Genomic DNA, 26,773 nt, shown 5'->3' on the forward strand with positions numbered 1-26,773 from the left:
TTGCAGCAGAGCCAAGTGGGACCGCACTGTCAAAAATGTGCGTTCTGGATGCTTTTCCCATGGCAGAGCAAGCATCCAGAATGAATTCTGCAGTTACAATGCATCTCAGAACGCAGCTTTTCGGCTGTGTTCTGAGACGCACATGCAGTGACTTACACGCTGCCTAATATAACGCAACGTGGGCAGATAGCCTAATTGTGATCACTAAATATTGTATGTGGTGTGAGATGAGTTTAGGATTATTAATAGTATCCCTGGTGCTCTAAGGTAGCTTTGTGACATATACATTTATCCTGACTTTTAATGGTATTAACCCATTTGGTCAAGGCTAAGAAGTTTATAGGTAGCTTGCATAGTATTTTAGTGTGTGCAGAAGGGAAGGTTAATAAATAAAGGGGTCAGCATCCTTGATAGTCTAAGATAGTGAAGATGTATACATTGTGATAGGTGGTTACCTCACCAAATATCCAGATGCACCTCTGTTTCTCCTTGTGGGAACCTAAATAAATTTCCTTTTTTTTTTTTTAAGTTGCCTCTTGAGCAGCACAGGGCTATGAGGTTTCCTAGTTGCTGGGGACCGGCTCTCCCCCTTTAGTGACAGGTTTTTTACAAGAGCTTTCTCCTGCTGTTGCATATTAATGGTCTGCCACTATTTGTTCTGAGTCTATATACTATTACCACTAAATCTGCACATAATAATATGGCATTTGAACAAGCACACAGTTCAGAAAAAGGATGGCCATGATTAGGATAACTACTGTACTTCTTGAAGCTGCAGGTAGTGCACACTGGTGATCTGCTGATTTTTGCAGTACTGATAACAGCACAGTAACTACCAGGGAGGGGTGGGTGAGCAGCTAAAGCTGGTGTCACACTAAGCGACAGCGACAACGACGTCGCTGTTACGTCACCATTTTCGGTGACGTAACAGCGACCTTGTAAGTCGCTGTTATGATCGCTGCTTAGCTGTCAAACACAGCAGAAGCAGCGATCATAACGTCGCTGTGCTACATGTGCAGAGAGCAGGGAGCCGCGCTTAGCGCTGGCTCCTTGCTCTCCTAGGTACAGTACACATCGGGTTAATTAACCCGATGTGTGCTGCAGCTACATGTCACAGTGCAGAGAGCAAGGAGCCGCGCGCACTGCTTAGCGCTGGCTCCTTGCTCTCCTTGCTACAGTATACATCGGGTTAATTACCCGATGCATACTGCAGCCACATGTCACAGTGCAGGAGCCGGCACTGGCAGCAAGAGCGGAGGCTGGTAACCAGCGTAAACATCGGGTAACCAGGGAAAGGTCTTCCCTTGGTTACCCGATGTTTGCGCTGGTTACAGCTTACCGCAGCTGCCAGTGCCGACTCCTGATCGCTTCATTTCGTCGCTCTCTCGCTGTCACACACAGCGATGTGTGTGTCACAGCGGGAGAGTGACGACCAAAAAATGAAGCTGGACATTCAGCAACGACCGGCGACCTCACAGCAGGGGCCAGGTCGTTGCTGGATGTCACACACAGCGACAGCGACGGGACGTCGCTGCAACGTCACAGAAAATGGTGACGTAGCAGCGACGTCGTTGTCGTTGTCGTTATGTGTGACACCAGCTTAAGTGATATATAGAAATCAATGGCTGGAGACCTGTTTGGGATGTTAGTTCATGCCTCTCCTGGAATATTACTACTGTACACACCCTGCCAGCTCTGGTGGCCAAGCTCCTTGGAAACAAGCTCTACACTACATAAAATAAAAGCTCTCAATTTCTCAAAAGCTCTGAGTGACAGCAGATAGAGAAAGCAAATAATTCATACTTATTTTCATGATGTGCAACCAAATAAATCCGTTTAATACCACGAGTATAATTTTTAAATTTCCACTTTTTGTCCTGCATTAGGTATCAGTACATGAAAGGACGTAGAGACCTGTGTTACTGTCAATTATCAGGCACACAGTTATCTCTAGAATCGGGCACATATCTTTATAAAACTTCTCACAATCACTAAAGAAACAGGCTGATGGTTTAATGCCCCTTTTAGTCCTGAACAAATATGATTGCGTTTAGCGGGATACTTTCCGTGTGCAGCCCATTGTTTTTGTGAAATGGAGTTCAAAGTGATTTTTGCAGTGTGCTGTCAGGCATTAGGACGGAGTGAAAGCGCAGAGCATCATTGTGGAAATCAAATTGTTCTTGCCGTGGTTACACAAATTAGGGAAATTGCCAAACATTGAAAAGGAAGAAAAGACTCTGCTCCCTCCGGTCACACAGGTTCCACACCTCCTGCTTTCTCCTGGGCTATCTGTTCTCATGTACTTCATTGGAATGGGCTATCGGTTCCCATGCACTTCATTGGAAGCAGTATAAGTGTAGGATCAGCCAACCAGTTATTGCCCCATCTAGAGGACACGAGCCACGGCACCCACCAATCTTGCTTTTCTAATGCTTTTATTCAAAATATTTAGAATAATCTGAGAAAACCAATATCTGTAAGTGCTTGAGATCTTTCCTCTATAGGGGAGTTATATTAGGAAATTGCTGTTAATGCCATTTGATTTGAGAAGACTCCCAAGAAGAGGTTTATCTTAAGGGAGTATTCTTTTGGTTATTACTGCTAACTTACCTGTCTGGTGAATAAACGACCACTGATCTCGATTGTGTGCAGCTACTGTCACCATAGAATTCAAGGTATCTGTGGCCACAATTACAGTCCTGTATATAGACTTCAAGATCTGTCTCCCTATTATATCCTGTGCATAGACCACAAATATGTTTGAGATAAGAATATTCATAAACATCAGTCATGAGTTTATCTTGCAAGAAAATGTTGATTGCCCAATGGCTCTCTAGTATCTCCTGTGCCGTAGTGTTTACAACATTGATATAGTTACACACTTTTCATATATTTATCTTTTTGTTTAAGGAATCTGTCGCCAAGTTTTTGCTGTGCAATGTAAGGGTAGAAACCCTGATTCTAGTGATCCATCACTGAGATGCTTGATGTAGTTTTGATGAAATCACATTTTTTGCGGCTGCAGATCTACCAGTTCTCTGGATGTGGAGCTCTGTATTATCTCACCCACACCACTGGTTTCTGTGTACTCTGTGCATTGGCAGAAAGCTGGCAATCAGTGGTGGGGTTATACAGAGCTCATAAATACGAACGATTACATGGCATCAGGTTTACCAGTCTTCGGCTATGTGCGCACAGTGCGTTTTTCGCGGCGTTTTTGCGCGTTTTTCGGGTGCGTTTTTGGCTTCAAAACTGCAGGACTTTGCTTCCCCAGCAAAGTCTATGAGTTTTCATTTTTGCTGTCCGCACACATCTGTTTTTTTTACCTGCGTTTTTGAGTTAAAAAAAAAATGGACATGTCAGTTCTTTCCTGCGTTTTTCTGCGTTTTCCCCCCATGCAATGCATTGGAAAAACGCAGCAAAACGCAGAGATCAAAAACGCAGCAAAACGCAGCCAAAAACGCATGCGTTTTTTGATGCGTTTTTCGACGCAGGTGCGTTTTTGTGCGTTTTTAGCGGCCAAAAACGCACAAACGCAGCGTCAAAAAGACGCAGTGTGCGAACCTAGCCTTCTAGTGATAATCTCCTGCTGATAAAGCTGTGATTTTTATCAAAGGAACCCATTAAAAGTGAAAGATCACTGCAATAAAGATCTGTCTCTACTTTTAGGCAGCACAGTGGCTCAGTGGTTAGTATTGCAGACTAGCAGCCTTGGTAGGTTCAAACTCCACCACGGACAATATCTGCAAGGAGTTTGTATGTTCTCCCGGAGTTTGAGTGGGATTCCTCCAGTTTCACTGGTTTACTCCCACACTCCAAAGACCTACTGATAGGGAATTTAGTTTGTGAGCCCCAATAGGGACAGCGATGATCACATCTGTAAAGCTCTATGGAATTAATAGCGCTAGAAAAGTGAAGGAGAAAAATATATGAATACTTTGTGCTGCTCTCAGATTAGGTGGCAAAAACCTAGTGACCGATTCCCTTTAAAATTGGGATATTCACTTTACCTTTTTCAGAGAAAAAGCAGCATTCCCGAGACTGAGGAGAAGGTGAAAAGGCTAAAGAGGAAAAACGCAGAACTTGCAGTTATAGCCAAACGCTTGGAAGAAAGAGCTCAGAAGCTTCAAGAAGCAAATCTGAAAATGGTGTGTACTCTCGTCTGGGGAAAGTCGGTGTTTTCATATTCTCTTCTCTCCACTTTACTCATCTTCAGCTTTTCCCAGGCAATAGATGAATAATCTAAGCCAAAGGTTTAATCTAAGCCTTCGCTTTCATCACCTTCTTTTTAACTTTTAGGTAAATACTCCAATACACCTTAGGGGGGCCAGATTGGAGCTGTGTAAGAAGGCATTCGCACGCCAGCGAGCCAAGGATATGAGTGACCAGGCTAGTGCTTTATTGGCAAAAGACAAGCAGATTGAAACATTAAAGCAAGAGTGCCAGGAGCTGCAAGCGAAGCTGTCGGGTGAGAAGGTGAGTGTGTGGGGATCATACATGCTTCACAATGGTGTTCTGCCATCTCCACCAAGATGACCTATAGCAGTCATGGCGAACCTTTTACAGGCCGAGTGCCCAAACTGTAGCCCTAAACCCAATTTTTTTTCCGAAGTGCCAACCAATCCTATTATATAAAGAATTGATTGTAATCTTACCTTTGCCGTCTTCTCTTCAGCAGAGGGCATCACGCTCATGCTTACCACACATTGGAGCTGAGCCCCTGCCCTTTCCAGACACAGCAGTTTGATTGATCTTTCTGGAAAAAAATTGCAGCATTATTAGACAGAGATTTTAGCCTGGAATGCAATCAGATGTCACCTGTAATCCACATCTACATTTCAAAGTCTGAACATCTTGAAATCCCATAAAGACGTACGAGTGGCTCCCCTCCCCATCATTGTGTAGTTCTGTCCCCCTTCCTCGGCCACTTCCTGGTAAACATGTCCCCCATCCTGATATATATTTCCTACATTCTGGTATATTTGTCCCCATCACGGCCCCATCCTGGTAAATGTCCTCCATCCTGGTAAATGTTACCCATTCTGGCATGTTCCCCCATGCTGGTAAATGCACCCCATCCTGACATATTGCCCATCCTTGTAAATGTTCCCCCATCCCGGCATGTACCCCATTCCTGGTAAATGTTCCCAATCCAGGTAAATGTACCCCTTCCTGGTAAATATACCTTATCGTGGCATGTTTCCTCCATCCTGGCATGCATATTTTCCCCATCCTGGCATGCATATTTTCCCCATCCTGGCATGCATAGTTTCCCCATCCTGGCATGCATGTTTCCTCCATCCTGGCATGCATGTTTCCTCCATCCTGGCATACATGTTTCCTCCATCCTGGCATGCATGTTTCCTCCATCCTGGCATGTATGTTTCCTCCATCCTGGCATGCATGTTTCCTCCATCCTGGCATGCATGTTTCCTCCATCCTGGCATGCATGTTTCCTCCATCCTGGCATGCATGTTTCCTCCATCCTGGCATGCATGTTTCCTCCATCCTGGCATGCATGTTTCCTCCATCCTGGCATGCATGTTTCCTCCATCCTGGCATGCATGTTTCCTCCACCCTGGCATGCATGTTTCCCCCCCATCCTGGCATGCATTTCAACCCCCCCCCCCCATGCTGGCATGTGCGTTCTCCCACCCCACGCTGGCATGTGCGTTCTTCCACCCCACGCTGGCATGTGCGTTCTCCCACCCCACGCTGGCATGTGCGTTCCCCCACCCCCACCCTGCCATGTGCGTTCCCCCACCCCCACCCTGCCATGTGCGTTCCCCCACCCCCACCCTGCCATGTGCGTTCCCCCACCGTCACCCTGCCATGTGCGTTCCCCCACCCCCACCCTGCCATGTGCGTTCCCCCACCCCCACTCTGCCATGTGCGTTCCCCCACCCTGCCATGTGCGTTCCCCCACCCCACGCTGGAATGTGCGTTCCCCCTCTCCCACCCCACGCTGCCATGTGCAATCCCCCACCCCACGCTGCCATGTGCGTTCCCCCACCCCACGCTGCCATGTGCGTTCCTCCACCCCACGCTGCCATGTGCGTTCCCCCACCCCCACCCCACGCTGCCATGTGCGTTCCCCCACCCGCACCCCACGCTGCCATGTGCGTTCCCCCACCCCCACCCCACGCTGCCATGTGCGTTCCCCCTCTCCCACCCCACGCTGCCATGTGTGTTCCCCCTCTCCCACCACACGCTGCCATGTGCGTTCCCCCACCCCACGCTGCCATGTGCGTTCCCCCACCCCCACCCCACGCTGCCATGTGCGTTCCCCCTCTCCCACCCCACGCTGGCATGTGCGTTCCCCCACCCCCACCCCACGCTGCCATGTGCGTTCCCCCTCTCCCACCCCACGCTGCCATGTGCGTTCCCCCACCCCCACCCCACGTTGCCATGTGCGTTCCCCCACCCCCACCCCACGCTGCCATGTGCGTTCCCCCACCCCCACCCCACGCTGCCATGTGCGTTCCCCCTCTCCCACCCCACTCTGGCATGTGCGTTCCCCCACCCCACGCTGCCATGTGCGTTCCCCCTCTCCCACCCCACGCTGGCATGTGCGTTCCCCCACCCCCACCCCACGCTGCCATGTGCGTTCCCCCTCTCCCACCCCACGCTGGCATGTGCGTTCCCCCTCTCCCACCCCACGCTGCCATGTGCGTTCCCCCACCCCATGCTGGCGCTGCCGCTCACGAGTTATAAAAAAAAAAAAAAAAAGCAACACACAACTTACCTTCCTGCACCCGCTCCACCGCTGCACGCTGCTCATTTCCCACGCGGCCAGCAGACGGCGCTGGCGCCGCTCTCTGACGCTCCTCCGTCTCCTAGGCAACACACCTGCAGCCTGGGGGAGGAGGAGTGTCAGAGCGGAGGAGAAATGTCTCCTCCGCTCCAACACAGATTTGATCTGCCGGCGCGACTGCACTACCAGACCAAAACTGCAGGATCGGGCGACCGCACGCGTGCCAACAGAATAGGCTCAGCTTGCCCCTGGTGGCACGCGTGCCATAGGTTCGCCATCACTGACCTATAGCAATCCATGAGTCAGACACTGAAGTATATGCAGCATGTAAATACATGAGCATGGGCGCTACCACTGTATATACTGCATACAGCTGGCGATGTGGCTACATAACCAGTGTCTGGGAAAGCCTTGGTCTTTATGGGGCAGTTCTATCACGAACTCTCAGACAGTCAGGTCTTTATGAAAGTGAAGCCTGATAAAGCTGAAGTCGTATCGCCATAATCTTTACATACATCTTTTCAGCTCTGTAGATCCACAGGTGCCTGTTTGCCTCTTCAGTGGTCACAATCTTATGTAATCGGTGCAGAAGCATTTTAATGAAGATGTTTGAAGACTACAAAAGCATTCATTAGATTTATTTATAGCTGCAGAGTTTTGTGGCGGTGACTTTTTATGTAATTAGGGATGCCGGTTGCTAGGCATTTCTCTGAAAGCGCAGCAGGGAATGTGGATTTCACATGCCGCTCCAATTTTGTTTCTAACCTCAGCTGTTTTGTGACAGTAGACATGAAAGCTATAGAATCACCCACAGATTGCCAAGGGCTGCTGACAACTAGGAAAACATTTTCTGATGATTCCTCAGATCATTTTGTGGACACAGTATTCTGTACTCTTCAGCCCCTTGCTGGCTTTTACATTGTTTTGGTAAAAGTCTAATCTCTAAAGCTAATAAGAGAACTAAAATTATGTCGGTGATCCTAACAAATGCAAAAACATTGCAGATTTTTCTTTGGTACGAAAATCAACTATTCAAAACTACTGAAAGGCTGCTGCTAGTGCAGATATCTTTATTACATCTGGGCTAATGTTGTGGCTTTTTGATAAATACCACACATTTTATTCGCCCCCACCTTGAATTTTTCAACCTTTTCCCACATTTCAGGCTTCAAATATAAAGATAAAAATTTTAATGTTAAGGTGAAGAATCAACAACAAGTGGGACACAATTGTGACGTTGAACGAAATTTATTGCTTATTTTAAATTTTTGTAAAACATAAACTGAAAAGTGGGTCGTGCAATATTATTCGCCCCCTTTTACTGCAGCAAACTCACTCCAGACGTTCATTGAGGATCTCTGAATGATCCACTGTTGTCCTAAATGATGATGATGATAAATATAAGCCACCTGTGTAAAGTCTAATCTCCGTATAAATGCACCTGTGATGGTCTCAGTCTTCTGTTTTAAAGCACAGAGAGCATCATGAAGACCAAGAAACACAACAGGCAGGTCTGTGAAACTGTTGTGGAGTAGTTAAAAGCCAGATTTGGTTACAAAATGATTTCCACAACTTTAAACATCCCAAGGAGCACTGTGCAAGCGATCATATTGAAATGGAAGGAGTATCATACCACCTCAAATCTACCAAGACCCGGCTGTCCCTCAAAAATGTCATCTCAAAGAAGAAGAGTGATCAGAGATGCAGCCAAGAGGCCCATGATCACTCTGGATGAACTGCAGAGATCTACAGCTGAGGTGGGAATGTCTGTCCATAGGACAACAATACAATTTGTAAACTCCACAAATCTGGCCTTTATGGAAAAGTGGCAAGAAGAAAGCCATTTCTCAAAGATATCCATAAAAAGTGTTGTTTAACCCTATAACGCATACCTGGGGCCTCGCAGGCTTGCTAGGTTACTTGTTTTCTATGGTAGATTTCTATTGTTGCGCGTTCTAGGGTTAAAGTTTGCCACAAGCCATCTGGGAGACACACCAAACATGTGGAAGAAGGTGCTCTGGTTAGATTAAACCAAAATCGAACTTTTTGGGCACAATGCCAAACGATATTGTGAGGGCCTAGGCTATGAATCAGTTGTCCGATTATAATAAGATCGTCTGTCTTTGTATAACCATTGCTTAAATGCTATCATGTATTCTAGGATGCACATTCTGGAATGTATTATTGAAACTAATTATGCTAAGCTGAATAATGCAGGCATTCAGGAGACCACCTCAAACTGGTCCCTTGAGTGTCAGTAACAAGCTGCTGACATAGTTACATAGTTACTAAGGTTGAAAAAGACCTAGGTCCATCTAGTTCAACCTTCCTCCTTCCGTACGTGCATAGACTTTTGCTTATCTCCAGGTGCTTTATCAAGGACAGTATAGTCATGTAGGAAACTAGCCAAATAAGAGAATAAGTGAAACCAAGTTAGATAATTTGTTAATAGCAATATGGATGTATGAAGTGAACTGTATTACTGTGTTTTTTTACAATACACGTGTTAGAAGAGCATTATGCTTCTCCCGGATAGAGATACGTCTGTGTGGTCATTTTTCTTGATTCATATACATCTGCACGGTTCTGATGTGGAATCCTTCTCCGAGACCCTGAGAGACCTGGAGATTTCCCCCAACAATATGTTTGGCGTAAAAGCAACACAGCTAATCACCCTGAACACACCATCCCCACTGTATAACATGGTGGTGGCAGCATCATGGTTTGGGTCTGCTTTTCTTCAGCAGGGACAGGGATGATGGTTAAAATTGATGGGAAGAATTGATTATTCTACCATGCAGGATTTTCCAACAAGACAATGATCCCAAACATAAAGCAAAATCTACAATGGAATGGTTCACAAATAGATATATCCAGGTGTTAGAATGGCCAAGTCACAGTCTAGACCTGAATCCAATCGCGAATCTGTGGAAAGAGCTGAAAACTGCTGTTCACAAACGCTCTCCATCCAACCTTACTGAGCTGTGCAAAACTGATAGAGACATACCCCAAGCGACTTGCAGCTGTAATCGCAGCAAAAGGTGGCGCTACAAAGTATTACCTTAAAGGGGACAAATATTATTGCACGCCCCAATTTTCAGTTTATTTTTTTTATAAAAGTTTAAAATAAGCAATAAATTTCATTCAACTTCACAATTGTGTCCCACTTGTTGTTGATTCTTCACCATAAAATTATTTTTTTTTTCTTTGTTTGAAGCCTGAAATGTGGGAAAAGGTTGAAAAATTCAAAGGGGCTGAATACTTTCGCAAGGCACTGTATTAATTGTGTTCAATCTTAGAGAATGTCCACTTCTTGGACAACTTATCATTCTACATGTTTCCCCCAATTAAAGTAAAAAGCTTATACTCGCCACCTGTGCAGTGCATTTCCAGCTGTGTTGGCGCTCACATTTAGATTATGATGTCAGGCTTCCCTTTCCCCATCATTGGACGTATGAGTAAATAACAGGAAGTGAGTGGCCAACCATAGCTCTTACTTCTGTTAATTACTCATACGTTTCAAGGCGGGGAGAGAAAAGCCAACGATAATAGGGCACGGGGCTCACTTGACGTCACAACATCACGTGAGCCCTGGAAATGGGAACACCAACACTGCTGGAAATGCACCGGAACGGGAGGTGAGTATAAGCTTTTCTACTTTAATTGGGGAAAGCATGTGAAATGAGAAGGGGCTGTCCACTACTAGGCCTAAACTAAGCTGTCCATACACATAATGTAGTGTCTGCCGCTCATTCGTTCAGCTGAAAGTCATCTCTCCTGACTTCTAAATACACATGGGCACTTGAGTCAGCCAAACTTTAATGTTTTCAGCAAGTAGAGAGGAATAAGACCCTGCCAGACTCTTCTTGCGGTGGCTTATCTCCCCTAAGGCTATGTGCCCACAAGACTCTGTACCCGCGGATTTGCCATGGAAAACCTGCGGATTTATCTGGATTTTCCAGATAAATCCGCAGGTTTTAACAAGTACAGACACTTCCCATGTTATCCTATGGACATGGGGGGTGTCTGTGTCCATGCTGAGGTATGTGCTGCTGCGGATGTCCCACAGCCGCACGTAACTGCATGTCAATTATTCCTGCAGAAATCCCGGCCCTTCACTATGGAGATAGAGGCCGGGACTTCCACAGGTAAGTCGCGCAAATGTCCGCAGGTTTCCCGCAGCTATTTCGCTGGAATCCCGCAGCTATGTATAGCTGCGGATTCCGGGGAGTAGCTGCAGGAAACCTGCGGCTGTACCTGTGGATATATCCGCAGGTACAGAGTCCCGTGGGCACATAAGTGAAGAGGGCAACTATGAAATTCAGATTGACCAATCCTTTTCTCCCCCAACTTTATCTGTTGGGGGAAAATTTGAAGGCTCCATACACAGCACATGACCAACCGATCCCACCGCAATTGCAATTTCATCAACTGTCATCGAATGTATGTAGGGGCCTTTAGGGCTATCTCAGGTGTCAAGTGGCCAACGAGGCTGGAAATTTGCTGCTCAAGATTGTTTGCAATTTACTTAACTGCACGTAATAATAATTGATTATTCTACCATGCAGGATTTTCCAAATTACTTGAAGCTGAGTGACTTTAACCATTTGTTACATGAGTCACAGAAGGAAGTCCTGCGGTTACAGAGGCAAATCGCTATGAAACACTTGAAGGAATCCCTTAATTTGTCAAGATTTGAGGCCCATAGTTCTCCAAAGCTTGCGGAAGCTGTGTGTGTTAGACTGGTTCCTCCAGAGCAACCCACAAGGGATCTGGATAATTCCTTAATGGCAACATCGATGGACTCTGTTCAGGTGAGAGAGGATTTGCTGTTAAAAAAAAAAAATAGCCTTTCAGGTAAAATGCTCTTAATTTGTCACTCAAGGGCCAAGTGTTTGCTGCCACTTTACAAGCACCAATACAACAAGGTATACTGACATACAGTACCATTACAGTGGTTAGATATCACATCTACACAGGTTAATTACTACAGACTATAGAAGAGAACTCCCTAGTGAGTGTCAGCTGTAGCATCCATGCTCATTGACAGCCGGCTCCCCCAGTTAGGCAGCACGGAGCAGCCTGTCAATGAGCATGACTGACGTCTGCTGACCCACCCTGTCAGCAGAGCAGAAAAGAAGCCTCTGCTCTGTTGATAAAGCCACTGTATCTCCAGCAGGAGCAGTCTGTGACTGGTCTGTGCTGGTGAAAAACGGAGCCGGGCACAAAAGGTAGTTGCCACCTACTTGCCTATTAGTATTTAGGCCTTTTTTTTTTTTTTTTTTTTTTTAAAGAAAATTCTAGGATATACCCTTTAATACTTAAATTTCTAATTATATCCAGCCTGTGTTATCATCAACAAAAAGATTCTTTAGCTGATTTCCCATTCCCTATGACGATGGCACTTGTGCACTAGATACACATCACTCCCTTATTAGATACTGGTTTTTACGGATCACTCACACTTTTATATACATGTCATGCACACACATGATTCTTATTATATACATCTCACATACACCTCAGTCACACATTGGATACATGCTACATGTGCATTAGATATATGCGATTCATACATGTCACATACACTTTGCATGCCACATTTAAAATTAAACAACTGAGATGTAATTGAAGTGTGAACTTTCAGGTTTAATTACAGGGGTTGAACAAAAATATCCTGTGAAATATTTAGGAACTACAACCATTTTTCTACTAAGCCGCCTTATTTCAAAAACTCAAAATTAATTGGATAAATTTACTTTACCATAGATATAATGTTCATTTTTAATGCTTAGTAGAAAATCCTTTGCCAGGTAGTGACTGTCTGAAGTCTGGAAGCCATGGATGTCACCAATGCTGATTTCCTCTGTGTTGCTTTACTGCAGCTGACTTCAGTTGTTGCTTGTTTGTGGGTCTTTCTGCCTTCTGTTTTGTCTTACACAAGTGAAATGGAGCTCGATGGGTTTGACGTCTGGTGATTGACTCTACCATTGCAGAATATTCCACTTTTTTGCCTTTAAAAAAAAAAAAAAAAAAAAAGTCCTGTGTAGCTTTCACAGTATGTTTTGGGTCATTGGACAGAGCTTCAGAGTAGAGATGGACAATCAACTGTGCAGTATTTGGTTGAATCTGAGCAGAAAGTACAGCCCTGTACACTTCAGCATTCATCCAGCTGCTTCTGTCTTCAGTCACATCATCAATAAACACCACTGACCCAGCGCCATTGGAAGCCATGCATGCCCGGTCATCACACTGCCTCCACCATGTATCACCGGTACCATGAGCCGTTCCAAGCTTTCTCCATACTTTATTTTTCCCATCATTCTGATACAGGTTGATCTTGGTTTCATCTATCCAAGAATGCTTTTCCGGAACTGGGCAGCTTCTTTAGACTTTGTTAAAAAAAAACATCTAATCTGGCCTTTTTATTTTTAAGGCTGATTAATGGTTTGCACCTTGTGTTGAACCCTTTGTATTTGTTCTCGTGAAGTCTTCTCTTTATGGTAGACTTGGATACTGAAACACCTACTTCCTGGAGTGTTCCTCACTTGGGTGGATGTTGTGAAGAGGGTTTTCTTCACCATGGAAAGGATTCTGCGATTGTCCACTACTGTTGTCTTCCATGGATGTCCAGGACTTTTTGAGCTCCAAGCTTATCGGTGTCCTTTTTTTTATTTTATTTTTTTATTTCAGACTTCACCAAACTGTTGATTTGACCAGTCCAATAGCTCTCTGATGGATTTCTTTTTTTTCAGCCTGATGATGGTTTATTTCTCTTCCATTGAGAGCACAACTTCCAAATGCAAATCAGCTCCAGACCTTTTACCTGTTGCTGGGTTAATGAGGGAGTAGCCTATGTAGCACATCTAAGCGCTTTTGAGCTAATTGTCTAACTTTGGTTCCTTGAAAAAGAGGCAGCTACTTATTAAAGAGCAGTAAATCCTTAATCCTTTTTCCAGTTACGATGTGAATACCCTCAAATTAAACCGGAGTCTGCACTTTAAGCCCATTTTGATGATATAACTGTATCTTGAACATGTTTTGGTAAACCACTCAAATGCCAAAACTTGTCGCTGTCCATATATTTCTGGACCCAAGCGTACATGCAGTAGGTACAGTTCGCACACCTCAGATCCAAAACACTCACACATTAGAAACCTGCTTTACACAAACCATACAGATTTTACACTGCAGTAAGGGTATGTGTTAACGATCAGGACCTGCTGTGTCCTGGACGTAGCCGGTCCTGACCTGCGAGGCCGCGAGTCTCCTCCGCAGGAGACCGCAGCTGTGCTCATGCCCACGATCAGGGTTTGGGGCACTGCGGTCTCTTGTGTTCTCCCTACAGAGGATGCTTGAGACTCCTCAGCAAAAGTTGGGAAAGCCACACCGCAGGTCAGTTTTCGCTGCAGGCCGCACACGCACATTGGGCATTGGATTTCTAGAAATCCCATCCACTGTGCTTATACTGTACATAGCAACGTTTTGGATGCAGCGGAAACATGCTCCATCCAAAGTGCTGGGAACCCTGATTGTGGGCATGCACCCTAATAATGATATTTTCCCTCTTTGCTGGTACGACACTAGCAATCCCCTAGTGATAACACCAGGCTTATGGATCAGCTAGGCTTCGCTCATATATCTATATAAGCACTGCCTATTTATTCGTCAAAGACTCTCTCCCATTTGCAGATATAAGAGAAACTGTAAGAAAACTCTTCCCTCTGTGTCTCTAGGAATGTGAGCTAAGCTAGAAGCCCCTTATTAAGCTGCTAGTGGCTGCCCCTTTCCTTCTCATCCACACATAGCCAGACTACACATCGGGTAATTAACCCGATGTGTACTGTGGCTAGGAGTGCAGGGAACAGGGAGCCGGCACTGGCAGTGTGAGAGCAGCGGACGCTGGTAACTAAGGTAAATATCGGTTAACCAAGGTAAGGGCTTCTTGGTTACCCGATGTTTACCGTGGTTACCAGCGTCCGCAGAAGCCGGCTGCCTGCACACGTAGCAGAGTACACATCGGGTAATTAACCTGATGTGTACTCTGGCTAGGAGTGCAGGGAGCCAGCGCTAAGCGGTGTGCGCTGGTAACCAAGGTAAATATCGGGTTGGTTACCCGATATTTACCTTAGTTACCAAGCGCAGCATCGCTTCCACGCGTCGCTGCTGGCTGGGGGCTGGTCACTGGTTGCTGGTGAGATCTGCCTGTGTGACAGCTCACCAGCAACCAGTGTAGCGACGCTCCAGCTATCCCTGCCAGGTCAGGTTGCTGGTGGGATCGCTGGAGCGTCGCTTAGTGTGACGGTACCTTTAGTTACAAGTTACCCATAACTAGACTGCAATTCACTTCCATGCTCATTCTTGGCACAGCACTGCATACCCCATTGTTTAGGGGGGGGGGTTTGGTCTTATATCTCTGAGCATTAAGTGGTTTGGATTGAATATTCTGGACCACACTCCCAATGAGTTTCAATAATGGGTTTAATAAATCCTCAAAGCCTGAGTAATGTACTCAGGGGGTGCCTTAGTAGGTTTGTTTGTGTCTATCAGATGTCATCTGATAATAACAACAAGCAGAATAAAGTGAGGAAATATCTAAGAATATTTAGGAGTTTTTACATTGTTTTATTTATTTCCCAAAACACACAAATAGCTGATTTATGGCAAATAACAGGTGGCTCACATGTGTAATGACACAGTTAATGTTAAAAAGAATATTATAACATTCCAAGGTATTTTATTACTGCATTTCTTTTTGATGAGTTCTTACTATTAAATTATTTGCACAAAATGTTAATTTTTGGTTATTTTTTAAGGATTTAACATCTTGAGTCAGTTAGAGCTTATGGGGTCTCCTGACCCGAGCATACTTATGTATTGGGGGTTTGAGAGAAGTAGATGCTTGGTCAATGACTCTTTAAGAATATGGGCACCTTACTTGGACCCTGATGAAATCTAGAATTGAAGGAGGGTGTACTTTCTTTTTCCCATGATTGTATGATGTGAGCAGCTCTAGCATTACATAGGTGGTCAAAGGCGGTTTGTATTTGTATGTCTCTGAGGAACATTCGTCGTAGAGAAAAACTTTAGAAGGATTTCTGAACTTAAGGCCCCGTCACACTAAGCAACATCGCTAGCAAGATCGCTGCTAACGAACAACTTTTGTGACGTAGCAGCGATGTTGCTAGCGATGTTGCTGTGTGTGACATCCAGCAACAACCTGGCCCCTGCTGTGAGGTCGTTGGTTGTTGCTGAATGTCCTGGGCCATTTTTTAGTTGTTGCTCTCCCGCTGTGCAGCACAGATCGCTGTGTGTGACAGCGACAGAGCAACAACTAAATGTGCAGGCAGCAGGAGCCGGCTTCTGCGGACGCTGGTAACCACGGTAAACATCGGTAACCAAGAAGCCCTGTCCTTGGTTACCCGATATTTACCTTTATTACCAGCCTCCGCCGCTCTCAGCTGTCAGTGCCGGCTCCTGCTCTGTGAACATGTAGCTGCAGGACACATCAGGTAATTAACCCCATGTGTACTTTAGCTAGGAGAGCAGGGAGCCAGCGCTAAGCGGTGTGCGCTGCTCCCTGCTCTGTGCACGTGTAGCTACAGCACACATCGGGTAATTAACCCAATGTGTGCTGTAACTAGGAAAGCAGGGAGCCAGCGCTAAGCAGTGTGCGCTGCTCCCTGCTCCCTGCACGTGTAGCTGCATGCGCTGGTAACCAAGGTAAATATCGGGTTGGTTACCCGATATTTACCTTAGTTACCAAGCGCAGCATCTTCCACGCGGCGCTGCTGGCTGGGGGCTGGGACACTGGTTGCTGGTGAGCTCACCAGCAACTCGTGTAGCCACGCTCCAGCAATCCCTGCCAGGTCAGGTTGCTGGTGGGATCGCTGGAGCGTCGCAGTGTGACATCTCACCAGCAACCTCCTAGCAACTTACCAGCGATCCCTATCAGGTTGGATCGTTGTTGGGATCGCTGGTAAGTTGTTTAGTGTGACTGGGCCTTTATTATGAAAAGATAAAGGTTAAACTTTGAGATTTGCTGGAGGATTAAATCCTGGATTTATAAGGAAAGCAGAATGTATTAGTCAAGTCCATTGAGACTTGATCTGTTTCTAGTTTGTGCAAGCGAGTGCATTAATGGTTTTAATAAATTCACAATGCGTTAATGCCCTCGGCGTGCAGGAGATGGGGCTCATTTCTGTCTAATAGATCTTATCTGATTGTAGAAGCACGTCTCATAAATGGGAAAAAAAATAGAGGTAATACATGGGAAAGATAGGCGTTCTTAGTATTTTGTTTTATTTCCTAGGTTAGACAAATAGCATGTATTTCAGACTGGTGACTAGTATACCTTCCAGGGCCAGACAAAACTCTATTTTGGAAGTCAGCTTTAATCTTTCTAATTTGCTGGATTTTTAGGCACTTGAGGTCTTACTGTAAGGCTAGGTTCGCACACTGCGTCTTTTTGACGCTGCGTTTTTGTGCATTTTTGGCCGCTAAAAACGCACCTGCGTCGAAAAAACGCATCAATAAACGCATGCGTTTTTGCCGTGATTTGGTGCGTTTTTGGCTGCGTTTTGCTGCGTTTTTGATCTCTGCGTTTTGCCAATGCATTGCATGGGGGGAAAATGCAGAAAAACGCAGGAAAGAACTGACATGTCCATTTTTTTTTTTTAACTCAAAAACGCAGGTAAAAAAACCAGATGTGTGCGGTCAGCAAAAATGAAAACTCATAGACTTTGCTGGGGAAGCAAAGTCCTGCAGTTTTGAGGCCAAAAACGCACCCGAAAAACGCGCAAAAACGCCGCGAAAAACGCACTGTGCGCACATAGCCTTAGACAGAGCAAGTAATACCTTTCATTCTGTATTCTGGATTTGTGTGTACATAGGATTAAAAGGTTTATCAAACATATTCCTTTGTAATGTTTGCTTACCGCCAAGATGCCTCCATGATTTAGTGTATCTGAGTACATACTGGGGCATTGGTGCTTTCCCTTTCATAGTGGCGCATTCCTGATGATGGACTTCAGATATAGATTTGTATTCTCCAATTAAATCTGTGTCTGTTACAATCAGGTCTGTCTAAAATTGTAAACGGACAACATTACCAGAGCTAGTAAGAAAAAAACAAAAAAATCAAAGTAATGACAGTATGACACATTATGGCATTTCTCTGCAGAAAACACTGCAGTAAAGTGCTGGTGACCAATTCTCAGTAATACCAGTATGGCATGATGCCGCTTAATAAACATGTTGAGAATATTTTATTAAATGTATATGAAAACACTCTTTTGTACTTTGTACTTTACTATTTAGTAACTCCCTAATGTGCACCATACTAGTATTGCATGGCATTGCTTAACACGACTTTTCTGAATTTGAGCTGTATGTCAGCTGAATGGAGTGTGGAGGCCATGTCACATTGAATAACACCAATTAAAATAAGGATTCCAATATAATATATATAATATATACACACATATATATATATTTTTTTATATGTGTGTGTGTGTATATATATATATATATATATATATATATATATATATATATATATATATATATATATATATATATATATATATATATATATATATATATATATATATATATATATATATATATATATATATATATATAATATGTATATTATATAAACTATCATACATGTATATATCATACATATTTTTTATTTTTATTTTTCTCCCACCAAAGATCTTTTAAGAAACGACCATTGCAGCTCTTCTTTATGTAGTACATGTTGTCTTTCTATTTTGTTGCCACATTATATTGCTCCACCACTTCAAGCCTTCAGTACATATTGCTTATAAATGCAGAGAAACATTGTTTTTAGTTAATTATGGACTTATTAAAATTTACTATTGATATTCAAGATTCTTAAATCGAACTCTTGGGCTATGTTCACAGAGGGCATTTTTGCTTTGTTTTTGTTGCTTTTTGGGAGGCCGCAAAACTTTATATCTGAGCAGTAAAAAAAAAGCTGTCGTTTGTTGTTGTTTGTTTTTTTTTTTTAATGCAGTTTCTTTTCACCATGGTTTTTCTCCCCCGATTTTGGTGTCATTTGTCTACATTGTGTTTAAATAAAACTAGTTTCAGTCATCAAAAAAGCAGAAAAAAAACGCAGCTACCTTTTTGCCACTCATTGGTTTTACTGGTGAAAAAAGCAGCAAAAAACCCTGAAAGAGCTGACATGTTGCTTCTTTGAAAAGCTCACTCAGCAGTTTCCTATTTCAGTAAGGAATAAAAAGTAAGTGCGTGCATCAGATCGCTGCAATGTCAGGTTTTGTTCGTCCTCTCAAAAACAGCTTTTTATTAGATTTTATTTGCATACAGCCAATGAAAAAAACATGCAAAAAAATGCCCAGTGTGAACATAGCCTTATAATCACAATCCTTCGTTCTTCTCTGAAGCAGCTCAGCTGTAAGTGCAGCCGGATGGTTTCTGGTACAGGCAGGTTGAAGCCCATAAAAAGGAAAATCCCTAATGAAAAAGCCTTCTGTCTGATTTTCGTGCATCTTTCCTTTGCTGTTTTCATCTTCCTTTCTGCTCTCTAGGACGATAGTTGGTGTAACAGATCTCATGCTTCCTAGTAGAGGTGGCCAGTGACACACAGGGACGTGCTGTAGTGCAGAAGAGGATTTTGCGTGCTGTCACTCATGACACCTGCTAAGGACAGCCTTTAGGGATTTAAGCTTGTTCCACTATGTATGAGAGCACAGCAGATGTTGTCAGGAAGCAAATAAAATCTATAAAGCTAGGGAGGTCTGTCTCATATAAGAGGCTCGGATCTGTGTCAGTACAGAAGTATGGCTACTGATTGATTGTGTAGCATCTTGCTGTACCTGGCCCTCAGCCATTTCTCGTGTGCCCTTCTCCCCTGCGTGCTCTGTGGTCTCATCCACTTAATCCCTTTGGTTGCTGTGGTAGCAGTGAGGATTGGGAATAACTCTACTTCTTGGTGGATTGCCGGCATCAAACAGGACATATGAGATTTTCAGGTAGGAACGTTTCAGCCTCTTGTAGCATTTCTAGACATCGTAGGTTTGGATGATAGTAGCTACATAACATTAAGCCTTAAATAAATGTCACTTAACCTTCCTACCAGAATTTTTGAGGCCTCGGATTCAGGCAGCAACAACCATTTTTACTGTCGAAGACCATAATCGTCAAGGTTGCGAATAATTGCACATTTAGAGAACTGGTGACAGAGATGGGCCTTCCTGCCACCCTTTACCATAGTATGATTGAGAGCAATGCTGCCGTGGATTCATTATTCTTAATCTGAAAAGTTAGACAGTGATAAACGGTTGATAATGATTATCTTGCAACAAAATTACAATTTGAATGAAAAAATACTCTCTTGTTTTAAAACCTTTGGGGTGCCTGGATGTGGCGACAAATCCGGGCCTAGTCAGGCTGTGTCCTTACATTCCTGTATATACAAATAAAGAAAACCTCAAACACTTGATAGCAGTTTAGGACCCGTTCTGTGTCCGGTTGTCATCACTGTCAAGGACACGGTCTTTCCACAATTCAAGTAACTTGTAAAAGAAGTTTATGTGGAATAGTAGACCTGTGACATGGTAACGTCAGTAGCTTAGTGCCTTCCTGTACCGGTGCTAGTATCTTCTGGTTATTTCCTGAATCTTTTTATCAAAATTGTATTCTTTGATTTAAAGGGGATTCTTTAAAGAACCACCTTTGTCCTTACACCTTATGAGTGCATGTGGGTATTATGGGGGTGCTCTCCACTCAGGGCTTTCTGTCTATATGACCGAGTGGAGCGATGCTCTGTAGTGGCTCAAGTTCTGGCAAATATGAGATGACTTGTATTTTATGGGCAGCTGTTCTTTAGAATGGCCGTCATGTAATACTCTTCTGCCTGGACTAACATGATTTACGTCACTGTTTAACTGGAGTCTTGGGAGCATTTTGAGAAGGGTCATCTTTTTTGAGACAAATTCTGGAAGTGATAACCTGGTCGCATGTTGTAGGCAGAGAATTTTAAGTTTAAAAGAACTCCAACTGGAACACTCTGGGCCTTAGTGATGAAAATACAGTGGGGAAAAAAGTATTTAGTCAGCCACCAATTGTGCACGTTCTCCCACTTAAAATGATGAGAGAGGCCTGTAATTGACATCATAGGTAGACCACAACTACGAGAGACAAAATGAGAAAACAAATCCAGAAAATCATCTTGTCTGATTTGGCAAGATTTTTTTTTTGTGCAATTTATGGTGGAAAAATTAAGTATTTAGTCAATAACAAAAGTTCATATCAATATTTTGTTATATATCCTTTGTTGGCAATGACAAAGGTCAATCGTTTTCTGTAAGTCTTTATAAGGTTGGCACACACTGTTGGTGGTATGTTGGCCCATTCCTCCATGCAGATTTTCTCTATAGCAGTGATGTTTTAGGTCTGTCGCTGGGCAACACGGACTGTTAACTCCCTCCAAAAGTTTTCTATGGGGTTGAGATCTGGAGACTGGCTAGGCCACAACAGGACCTTCATATGCTTCTTATGAAGCCACTCCTTCGTTGCCCTGGCGGTGTGCTTGGGATCATTATCATGCAGAAAGACCCAGCCTCGTTTCATCTTCAATGCTGTTGATGATCGAAGAAGGTTTGCACTCAAAATCTCACGATACATAGCCCCATTCATTTTTTCACATGCACGGATCAGTCGTCCTTGTCCCTTTGCAGAGAAACAGCCCCAAAGTATGATGTTGCCACCCCCATGCTTCATGGTGTTCTTTGGATGCAACTCAGTATTCTGTCTCCTCAAAACACGACGAGTTGTGGTTCTACTAAACAGTTCTACTTTGGTTTTATCAGGCCATATGACATTCTCTTTGGAGTGTGACTTTGAGGTTGTGGACAGGTGTCTTTTATGCTGATAACCAGTTCAAGCAGGTGCCATTACTACAGGTAATGAGTGGACGACTGAGGAGCCTCTTAAAGAAGTTGTTACAGGTCTGTGATAGACAGAAATTTTGCATATTTTTAGATGACTAAATTCTTATTTTCCACCATAATTTGCAAAAAAAAACAACAAAAACTTGCCAAATCAGACAAGGTTATTTTCTGGATTTGTTTTCTTATTTTGTCTCTAATAGTTGAGGTCTATCTATGATGTCAATTACTGGCCTCTCTCATCTTTTTAAGTGTGAGAACTTGCACAACTGGTGGCTAATGAAATACTTTTTTTCCTCACTGTATCTATATCTGACCAAGTCTGTTATCTTCCTGCTGCTCCTCTACTCCTAACATTTCTCAGCACATGCCGCCAGCATTTCTATCTGTGGTGTAGTACTTGGCGATGTTTTCTCCACTGAACGTGTATCATTCAGCATGAAACGAAAAGCACATAATGAAAATTCCATAAACAAGCATGGAAAACGCACAGGTTTTTCTAACCTTTTACATGCTTTAAAGGGAACCAATCACCAGGATTTTCGTATATAAGCTAAAGACAGTGCTATACTGGCACTATCAGGCAGATTCTCTACATACCTGTAGTAGTCAGCTCGGATATATAGCTTTTGAGATCCAAGAAAGTAAAGTTTATAAAATCGGCAGCTTCTTGAGTGACAGCAGCTGAGGATCAGGTAATAGCTGGGGGGGTGCATGCATAGTTATCCCCTCCCCCTGTTAGAATGAGCATAAGTATTATACAATCTATGTAACTTTTCACTAGCAGGACCTGTGTGAGGTCATACCCATGTCACCAGAAGGGGCGGGGCCTCAGCCAACAAAGCTGATACCAGGAAGCAACATTTTTCTGTTTGCTGAGGCCCCGCCCGTTCTGGTCACATGGGTATGACCTCACACAGGTCCTGCTAGTGAAAAGTTAAATCGATTGTATAATACTTATGTTAATTCTAACAGAGGGAGGTGTTAACTATGCACCCCCCCCAGCTATTATCTGAAACACTGTGGTGTTGGAGAGAAATCCATGCTTAGAAAAGCCAACAGGGGATTGAGTCCTAATGACTAGTCAAAGAAGCCGGTAGCCCGCACTTCTCCCCAGCCCGCTCCTTGTGACTCCACTCACAGGTCTCTCCCCATGTGTGTTCAGGGAGAGAACTTTTTTGATGACGAGCGAGGAGAAGCTGCCGGGCAGCTACCACAACCCACACCTCTAAGAAGGGCTGGTCGGCTTTTCCAGCTCTATATTCTCTGCAACATCGCAAGCAAAACCTGCACGACTGCAAGAACGCAACCTGTGTCCGACTCATGCCTTCTGTAGTTCTTGTGCATGAATCGGCTGGCGGGTTCCCTTTAAAATAATAAAACCAAATAATACTCGCCCTTACCGGCTCCAGCATCTGCTCTCCGGCACTGCTCTGGCCTGTAGCAGTGATCTCACTCCTGCTGCACATACTGTAGCTCCACTGCATACCATCTACGCGTTTTATGCCATCTATATTGGCACAGCTGCTGTGCTCTGTAGTCGTGATATCACCGCTTACAGCCAGTAAACAGTAAGTGGAGTGATGAAGAGCTGCCACTGATCCCATAGAAAGGGGGAACCCACCTGATTTTATTATTTGTACCCAGTGCTTGCCATTATACGCCAGAAACTGTGTAAAACCCCCTTTTAAAATGGCGCGCTTTGGAGATGTTGAGCAACTTCTCTTGCTAATGAGGTGAACATGCAAACTCAATTTTTTGCTATCTTGTATGTGTATAGAGGTGTCAACAGAAATGAATCTTGGCCCAAGATCATCTACATGGCTAGCTGTCCTGTCATAAAGACTTCTCACATTCACACACCTGTAAATTGTTTATATAGTGGTCTAAAGTGTCCTATACTTTTTTTGCCAATTGTTCCCAGAGATATGGGCCTTTTTATTTAGAGTCCTAATATAGTGATTTTTATGGTCTTTACCAAGTGGGCATTGCTCACCGGAGGGGGGGGGGGTTTAGGCTGCCCTGTATAATTTGCCCCCTTGATAAAGACCATAAAAATCAGCATATTAGGACACTGTATAAAAAAAAATTGTCCGCTTTAGAAGAAGTAAAAATATTCAGGCATGAACAACATAAATTAGATCACTTGCTGTCAATCTGCTGTTCTTTCCTCCGCTGCCAGCACCGTGGCAATCCAGCACCAGATAAAGCGATGAGTAACGCTTAGCAGTCTGTTTGCTGGTTCAGGCTGTACGGCCCTTGTAACATATTGTATGGTTAGTGGGTGATGAGGTGTCCAGGTCAAGGAAGAATTTCCAGTAATAGTAATGATTATGTATTCTCTTGTTGTAAACATATTTAAGTGGAAAAGGTAACTTAAGAGTATGAGAAATCAGTGTGATAAAATAGCATCTGCACAGAATTATAACGTACGCCTGTGCTGGAGAAACTTGGAACTGCTAAAGGAAGAAGTGAATAAGTACATTGGTTAATGTTTTTGCGTACTTAATTAGGCTACATTCACACATACTGTACTTGTAAAAGTTGCTATTTTTCTCTTATGTCGTCCCTGCCTTTACTTTGCATCCGTGTGTATTTAAAGGGAATCTGTCACTACCTTTTAGTCACATCTGAGAACCGCGTCATCTACGGGCAGAGACTCTGATGTGTCACTTATTAGGCTGCTTTCTGTAGTTTTGATTAAAAACTTTTATCTGCGGTAGAAGATCTACAACTTTTCTGAATGCTCAGCTCTGTGTAACCATGCCCACACCACTGGTTGCTAACTTTCTGCCTATGCACAGTGAACACAAAAAGCAGTCATTCAGTGGTGAGGATGGGGTTATACATTGGTCATAAATATAGAGGACTACATGGAAGCAAGTTTGATAGTCCTCCACTGATTTTCTGCTACTGATAAAACTGTAATATTAGTGAAACTACAGCAAGCAGTCAAGTACATGACATCGCTGGAGGCAGGATTAGAGATGAGTGGACCCATGGAAGTTCGGATCGGCGAGATCAGCCGATTGTAGATCAAGTCTGGGTCCCAAATTGAACTTTATCTGAACCCCAATCGAAGTCACTAATTGGGCAGTTCAGGTCTCTACCCACATGCACACTATATCCGATAATGCGGTTGTTACCCCCAGTGCAAGCCTTTCAAACACTGCAAACAGCTGGCACTGGGATGAGCACCGAGTGTACCTGAGCACAGCGATATTCGCTCTAGTGGTCAGCATATGTAAAGTACCTGAACTCCGAACCCGAACTCTGTTTGTTTGTTTTTTCTGGTTTATTCTGTGTTCGGTATGAACACCGAACTTTGGTTTCGCTCATTTCTAGTCAGGATCTCTGTCTCCACATTATGCTGCTCTTAAATGAAATGGCAAACACCTGATGACAGATTCCCCTTAAGTGAAGGCTATACTTTTATGTATCCACTGATTTTTAAAGGGAATCTGTTACCAATTTTTTGCTCTGTAATCTTGAGAGCAGTATGATGTAGGAACTGAGACCCTGATTCCAGAGCAGTTGACTAGGAAGCATAAGACACCTAGTCATCTAGTGATAATCTGCTGACAAAACATTGATTGTATTGAAACAGCAGCACACAACGTATTAAGTCACACATCACTGGAATCTGGCTCTCAGTCCCTACATCATGCTGCTTTCAGATTACATAGCAAAAACCTGGTGACAGATTCCCTTTAACAATGTATGAGTGAAAAACAGGTGAAACCCAAATGGAACACTGAAGTACAAAGTATGTTCTCCATTTTTCATCCATGTTTAACAGTACCCCATAGATGGTAACCTCTTACAGACATTGGACATACAAGGTACGTCCTAGATAATGTCGGTGTAATCACCTGCGGCTGATGCGATGAGCCGATGGGGAGTCCCACACATGTCAGCTGATTTGAACAGTTGACATGTGCGGCTATCAGGTGCGGGTGGTTCGCTATCCTCTTGCGCCTGTTAACCCTTACATTGCCCTGTCAAAATGTGACAGCACAATGTAAATGGCCACCATCGGAGGCTCTGTTCCTTCATCACAGTGAGCTGATGGCTGCCATGGCAGCACAGGGTCATGTGATGACTTTTGTCGCTATCATGACTCACTTCCTCTTGCTGCTGACAGAGCAGCAGCTGTAAGAGAAGAGCAGCATTTCTCCTGGTCTGAGCTGTGCAGCTATGATCAGGAGAAATGAACAAGCGATCAGACTGCTGATCCTTATAGCTCCGTAGGGGGACTAGTAAAAAAAAATAAAATTTAAGTTTTAAGAAATTAAAAAAAAATAAACCTAATAAGTTCAAATCACCCCCATTCGCCCCGGGGGTTAAGGGGTTAATAGCAGAGTCTGACCCACAAAACTGGTGAGAATAGCACATGCTTATGTTGCAGACCGGACGCATGGAGGCATTTTTTAAAATTAATGCGTGTATGAATCCATGAAACCTCAAGGGTCGGTGTGCTGTCCAAGAAAAATGGATGTATACAACAGATGTGCAAATTTAGCCTTATACAACGTACTGACTTTTATTCTTGCACCATTTAACTTGGATATTGTCACGTTGTCTTGTATTATCACTGGGACCACAGTCGATCATAATAAGAGTATTCTGTGTGACTGGAGCAGTAGTGTGTACGACCACTGTCTAGAAGCATGCTATAGTTGCATGTGATCTTACATATCACACACCAGTGATCATACATTTGTCATCTGTCCTATGGATAGGAGACAAAGTGATTGTCCCCTAAAACACATTTAAGTGATGGTAACTGATGTAATATTAATGGTATACATGGGCAGTTTATCTTATGTAAAGAAAATTGAAGTCTGTGCAATTTACAGTGCATTGAAAATGTATTTATACCGTGTGAACTTTTCCACACTTTTCATGTTACACCCACAAACTTACATTTTAGGTGCCGGACCACCCATTTATTTTTATAAATATCTATCCTTACACAAACCACTTTTGTAATTACATTACCCTGCACTTTTCCTTATCTCGCTAAACCCTAAATGTGTGGTGGTGACGGTTGTGTTTTGGGTTTTTTTTTTTTTTTTTT

General features: G+C 43.7%; 1 protein-coding gene across 4 annotated transcripts in view; it reads left to right on the forward strand.

The window, feature by feature from the left end:
• TSPOAP1 (TSPO associated protein 1) overlaps positions 1-26,773 on the forward strand; it is a 316,942-nt gene that overhangs the window by 161,399 nt on the left and 128,770 nt on the right. For 3 of the 4 annotated variants that reach the window (XM_075335393.1, XM_075335394.1, XM_075335395.1), the window contains 3 exons: positions 4,020-4,148; positions 4,300-4,476; positions 11,323-11,568. The exons of the other annotated variant lie outside the window; for it this stretch is intronic. In XM_075335393.1, the coding sequence (XP_075191508.1) occupies positions 4,020-4,148; positions 4,300-4,476; positions 11,323-11,568 (552 nt within the window). The remainder of the gene's footprint in view (positions 1-4,019; positions 4,149-4,299; positions 4,477-11,322; positions 11,569-26,773) is intronic. 4 annotated transcript variants of the gene reach the window in all.

The sequence above is a fragment of the Anomaloglossus baeobatrachus genome, chromosome 2 (genome assembly GCF_048569485.1).
Source record: "Anomaloglossus baeobatrachus isolate aAnoBae1 chromosome 2, aAnoBae1.hap1, whole genome shotgun sequence".
In the NCBI taxonomy this organism is placed as follows: Eukaryota; Metazoa; Chordata; class Amphibia; order Anura; family Aromobatidae; genus Anomaloglossus; species Anomaloglossus baeobatrachus.